The sequence below is a fragment of the Coffea arabica genome, chromosome 3c (assembly GCF_036785885.1).
Source record: "Coffea arabica cultivar ET-39 chromosome 3c, Coffea Arabica ET-39 HiFi, whole genome shotgun sequence".
In the NCBI taxonomy this organism is placed as follows: domain Eukaryota; kingdom Viridiplantae; phylum Streptophyta; class Magnoliopsida; order Gentianales; family Rubiaceae; genus Coffea; species Coffea arabica.
In genome coordinates, this window is record NC_092314.1 from 2,132,513 (window position 1) to 2,138,512 (window position 6,000).

The window sequence follows — 6,000 nt, forward strand, 5'->3', positions numbered from 1 at the left end:
AAGCAAGATAATATAATTAGGAGGCTGTCATAATTCCTGGGAAAGCATCAATCAGTCGGTCCTCTTCTTTTTTCTTCATATGCCAATGCAATGCAGACTCCAGGGCTAGGGGCTCGATTTGAAGACCTAAAATTTCCGTTGCATGCGTTATTGAAGACCTAAATGAACGTGATTCAGATATGGAAGAAAAGGTAGCAAAGAAGTTGACTTCAGTTAAAGTTGATATTTTGTTGAACTTGACATTGAAGTCGATTTCTTTACTCTGGAAAAACGAGCAAGAATATCTACTACTTGGATAAATAACCGATCTCAAGAATATTGAGAATATGGCTAGGGACATGCTGGCAGAACAGAAGGTGCATCCCGGAAAATAATACCCCAACGCAGAGGCTCCACCAAATTGGTACAACTGAAACATCAGATTAAGCAAAGAACAAGAACTGAAATTGATCCAAGCTGATATTTGGTAACAGCTGAACAGACAGAAACCTAGTACTAGATGAAATAAAAGAAAAGCTCAAGTCATTAACTTTCTGAGTTCGCCAAAGCAAAGGCACACAACACCTCTTCCAGTTCCAATCAAAAATTCCTAGATACAAAACCTCACTTCTTAGAGAACCTTATGCTTAGTGATGTAACTCACTCGAAGATCCAGATAGCTTCACAAAAAGAGAGCTTATTATGGTTTTCTCTGCACAGTTCTGATTATCAAAGGACCATCTCATTCCATCATGGGAATAGCTCCCCCTGCCGTGATAATCTGCTGCTCCAGCTGCAGACAACAGTCAGAAGGCAGAATCAGGGATAGAATATAGAATACGCAACTTTATAAGCTTCAAATTTCAGAAGAACGGATAGGCTTATAAAAGTTCATCTACTCACCGTGAATAAAGTCTCAAGCTTGCTCTTCACCAGGAGATACTCTTGCTTTACTTGATGCAAGCATCTTAAGCACCTACGAGATCCCATCACCCAGATTTCAGTATATGAAACTAGATATTAATTGACTGGAAAAGGAAAAAACAACTCCTGGAGCTTTTATACATTGTTTAGCGAGTAAATGAGTCAAGAAACATGAGAAAAGAGGAAGAAGAAGAAAAAGCTACAATAATCAAAAGGGAGTAAACCCTTGGTTCAAGACAAGATTGCAGAGAAACTTACGCTTCGACATTCTGTTCCTCACAAAAATTGCGAAAAGCAACGCAGGCATTTTTTACTCTCTGAGCACCTATGCTGTGGAAGAATAATGGAAGATTTCTTCATCAACAACAGTTTTGTTGCAGTTCTTTCAAATAGATGCTAAAATTATCAGTTGTGACACAGCCGATTGTCTAAGGAAATCTTGGTATTTGTAAATGCATATATGCTCAGAAAATGGGCTATCTAATTGTAAAATGACATAGAACATTCTTCCATTTTCAATTTCTTTGATTTTTGTAATATCAAAATGGTCATTTGTACCTGGAGCTGCTGCCCTTGAGCTGATGAACATGGGCATCGACCTTCTTGAAGTCTATATTTTGCTGATCCCTGCATAAGGGGAAGAAAACGACCACTTTAAGAGACAAATATGGTTTTCAGGCTGAGGCAGATAGCAGGGGAAGATACAGGATAGAAGTTCTTACAGAGCCCTGGTGAGATCATTGAGAAGCTTGTCAGAATCTTCAAAGAAAAGAGACACCACTTCAACAACGAAGTCCGGGTTGCTCTCATCTTGCAGTTGCTGAAGCTGACTAAACTGACCATCCAAGAAGCCCTGAAATCCACATAAACTTTAAATAACAGAACAAAACTACCATAACCACCCAAGAATCTAACAACCTAAATAAAACTAACTTCCTGATATACTAATACAACATAAGAAAAACAGATACCCCATAATTTCATGACCATAAAACTGCAGTTTATGGGTTTTTACCTCCCGAAACAAAGATGCAGTGTAATCCACAAAGCTTTTCTGCAATTGACCAACCTCCATCTTTCTACCCTTCCTTTTGTCTTACTCTCTTTTGGTCTTTAGGACGATTTGAGGTTTGCTAGTTATGACAACCAATGAAAGCTTTCTGGTTGGCGTAGGCAGATCTTGAAGAATAACTGCAAAATCACAGGATATAAAAGCTTGAAAAGGATTTGGTGAATTTAATGTGTGCAGAAAGAAAAGGCCAAAAATTTGCCTACTTTGGGGTGCTACGTGGCACTAAAATGAAACTACCCCTGTCATTTTTCTCTCCTTTCCCTTCCTTATTTGGATTTGTGCTGCTCGTTTCACAGTATCACAGCCCCTTCAGTCCTTCTTGCAAGTTTAAAGCACTATTATTTATCATCCCTTTTAGCTTGAAAAGAAGTCATCTTTTCTTGTTCTCTACCCCACTTCAATACTCTTAATAGTTCTTAAGTATATTTAATGGTCTTATCTTTTCTTTCCCTCCTAGAAAAGTAGAAAACAAGGAATTATATCGTGTCTGCCTCCAAAGCAATAGTTCTACCCTATAAAATTGCACTAATTGATTGTTGACCTCAAAAGTAACTTTAGACTAGAGATTATGCTCCCATTTGCCTTTCATTGTTCGAATTAATATTTATGGTGAGAAAACTTATTCTGCTTCTCTTCTTTCCAATTTCAATGTGAAGAATCATATCATTGCAATCCAATCCTTAAGATGCCCCTCAAGACTTTCCCTTTTTGGGTGAAAACTTACCTAATCTTCTACCTGAGAAGACAGGCCAAGCAAACATACACAAACACAAATACGATAGAGAATCAGTCCTCCTCTTTCACACATCTTATTCGTGGATGTCCAGTTAATTACAAGAATAATTGATGCTCTTTTTCTTCTTTTTGAAAGTCACTATCAGAGGATTCCATTGCATTATTCCTCTTGGGAAGGAATATATGAAACAGTAACTGTATAAATTATTCTCATCTTCCAGCAAAGATATGAGGTTGTTTAAGTTTAAAAATTTCCAATGCTTCACACCTGTCAATAAGAAAATGCTACAGCAAATATTCAAAGATTCCAAATGGTAGGAGGGGATGGAAGCTGGATGACTTCAATCTGAGTAAGCCCATTACAACATTTAGCATGCAGGAATAAAACCCTTTTCTTTTTGAGTGATACAAGTAAGAAATCTACAGGATCTGTACCACTGTTGTCGTCGCCTTTCTGACTGGTGAGGAGTCACCAATTCAGTTTTTGTTCCCAGGACAATATCTTTGGCTTGCCGATAACCAACAAAGCAAATTTACTCAAGGGATGCGCATGTGAGTTGTGAATTATGATGTGAAACAATCATAAACAATTCCAGATTTTGCAATAAATTGTCTAGTTAAAAAATGTTACACTTGCTAGGCAGTATTGAAAATTTTATAGGACTCGTATGTAATATCATTCAACCCGGATTAAGTCTGCAACTAAAAAACAAAACAGTCATGCAATCAATATGTCAGTTTTCTCATGAGATGTGCATTCTCACAATTGAGACAGATAAGTACAGCTCTGATTTAGTTGTCAACTTAGAATAAGCCGCGTGATTATAATACTGCTCAGACTAAGTATTTTTTTTGTCAGAATGTCAATCCATCCGAGGTTATCCCTCCAAGAAAAAAATACTACTAGTCGGAAATTTGTCTATTTATATTGTTAGTAGAGGGGAAAATATGAAAGGAGGCCTAAAAATCAGTGCTGCACAGTGTCAGGTTTCAGAGATAATTTCCCAGCTAAAGCCGAAATCAGAGAGAACGGGAGAGAAAGAAGAAAAAGAAGAAAGAAAGCTGGACACCCCCTTTGATTTTGTATGGATAGCAAATTTTTCCAAAAAAATTTTTCATTTGCATCGTAAATACATTTTTCAATCCACCCTTTTATATTCCGAACCACCTTTTTATCTCACATACATTACATCACAAAAAGTGTTACAGTAATTATTTTAAATAATTATTTGGGATAATACTCTATCCATATTCAATTCCTTAACTATTTTCTATTACAAGAGGACTATTTATGCAATTATTCCTAACTAGTTGCAACAAGGAAATAACCGCCATCTTAAATCTATCGACATAGTATTCATGGTAGGTAATCCTCCTGATTCAAATGCACAACTTCATGCATAAAACGACACCACCTTTTATTTTTAAGATCCAAACAATCCTTTCCCCTTAAACGAAGCTTGTTCTCAAGCTTGGAATTCTGGAAATTGCCTGTCAATGAAACTCCTATCCTCCCAAGATGATTCTGACTCTGGTACATTACTCTATTTCACCAAATACTAAATGATTGATTGAGAATTTCGCATGATAACTGTGAGAACCTGAAAATTTTCACATTTTTTAGACATTATTTTATTTCTTTGCCTACATTTTAATGCTTGCCTTTAAAATATTAAAGTTTCTATACATTTTTATAAGTACAGTTTTAAATCATTTTCTTGGTATGAGTTAGTGTACGTTAAATTTGAAGTGTATTATAGATGTGGGATCCGCTAGTACGATATAAATTTGGTGACTAAGTGATTTTTGTATTAAGTGTTATTATTTTACAAGGTGCTAGAAGATGATTAGAGATTAGCTAGATAGATTACCATTGGGAGAAAGAAGATAAACTTTAAATATTAAAAGGGCCAAGTGTCACCACCTCATTGGAAGTTGGACTTTGACTAGGATTATTTCACTTTTCTAAAACAAATTTTGACCCAAAATTTCCTCATTTTCTTACCTTCTTGGCCGGCTGTTTTGAGGAGAAAAACAAGAGAGACTACTTCAATTTCTTGCTTCCAAACTTGTTCAAATCTTGAGTTTTAGCCAACCAAATTTGAAATTACTCCATACAAGTGCTCACTAAGGAAGTTTAAAGGTTTTGGTGGAATTATTTTGGAGGAGGAAAGTCTAAGCTACTATCTTTCTTGTGATTTTAAGGTATCTTGCCAAGAAATCTCTCCTTACTTCTAACACTAGCTTATTTGTGGTTTAAGGGTGCAAGATAAGTAGTTTTATGGGAATATTTCATGGTTTGAGGTAAAGTTATGTAAAATTTCAGTTTTATGGTGAATTTCCTGCTCACATGTGATGATTAATGGTTGGCCATATTTTACTAGTTTTGATATGTGAAAAATCTAGTGTTTTGGTGTTAGTTTCATTTGCCTAAAGAAATTTTAGCTTGGAGTGCATCAATTTCAGTTTTAGGGTTTCTAGTTGAGCATGATTAGGGTTAGTTTAGAGCTACCAATTGGTTGGATTTTAAGGGGGTTTTGCTAGCCTATGATTTGTGTGTGTGTTTATGGCTGTTTCGAACGGATGTTGGTGGTTAAGTATAGGGTGGAAAATAGAGAATTCAAGGGGAAATGCTGTCCATTTACTTTCTTGTATTTTGAGTGAGTAAAAGTGAGATTAGAAATGTGATTTTATGATGCATTGGATTTACTTTGTTTAGACATACTTAGGTCCACTCTAGTGGTGTTAGATTAGCTAAATTTCACTTGAACTTATACATTTTTGCATAGTGAATGTAACAACCGTTTTAAACATGATACTTGGTCATAAACGTCAAGTTTTGAACTTCAAATGTTTTCTCAATTTCTTCCCAAAACAAAGAAGAGTTGCATAGGGTTTCTTGGCCACAAAACCTATTTTATCAAGCGAGACTTTAGGTGTGAATTTAGGGTTTGTTTATCTTCCTTTTCATATGATTTTATTCAAAACACTTGTTATATGTTAATTCTTTGCATGTGTGTTCGTTTTGAGCCAAACAAAGAATTTTACGAAAAAAGAAAAAAATGTTTCTTCAAATCCGACCGTGTATCCGGCCAAATCTTGGCCGGATTGACAGGGGAAAAAGAAAAAAATTTGGAATGCTCACTGCCTTGAATCCGGCCGAGAATCCGGCCGGATTGTGACATGGTATCCGTTTCAGTTGTTTTCGATGAAATTTTCTAAAACCTTTTGAGTTTAATTTTGTGTTTGATTTGGGAAACTCTTAATTACTCATGTTCTTTGATCTAAAT

At 35.8% G+C, this 6,000-nt stretch overlaps 1 protein-coding gene across 2 annotated transcripts; it reads right to left on the reverse strand.

Moving 5' to 3' along the window:
* Nucleotides 1-400: 400 nt before the first annotated feature.
* LOC113734026 (histidine-containing phosphotransfer protein 1) lies at nucleotides 401-2,414 on the reverse strand. 2 transcript variants are annotated; one of them, XM_027260321.2, is made up of 7 exons: nucleotides 2,179-2,414; nucleotides 1,919-2,094; nucleotides 1,626-1,756; nucleotides 1,462-1,530; nucleotides 1,162-1,233; nucleotides 883-955; nucleotides 401-772 (listed from the first exon to the last, which is right to left on the reverse strand). In XM_027260321.2, the coding sequence occupies exons 2-7, from the start codon at nucleotides 1,976-1,978 to the stop codon at nucleotides 722-724; spliced, it is 456 nt and encodes a 151-aa protein (XP_027116122.1). In that variant the 5' UTR covers nucleotides 1,979-2,094; nucleotides 2,179-2,414; the 3' UTR covers nucleotides 401-721. The 2 variants fall into 2 exon arrangements, with proteins under 2 accessions (XP_027116122.1, XP_027116123.1); XM_027260322.2 differs by lacking the exon at nucleotides 2,179-2,414 and having other exon boundaries at nucleotides 883-946; nucleotides 1,919-2,171.
* Between the last annotated feature and the right edge of the window lie 3,586 nt (nucleotides 2,415-6,000).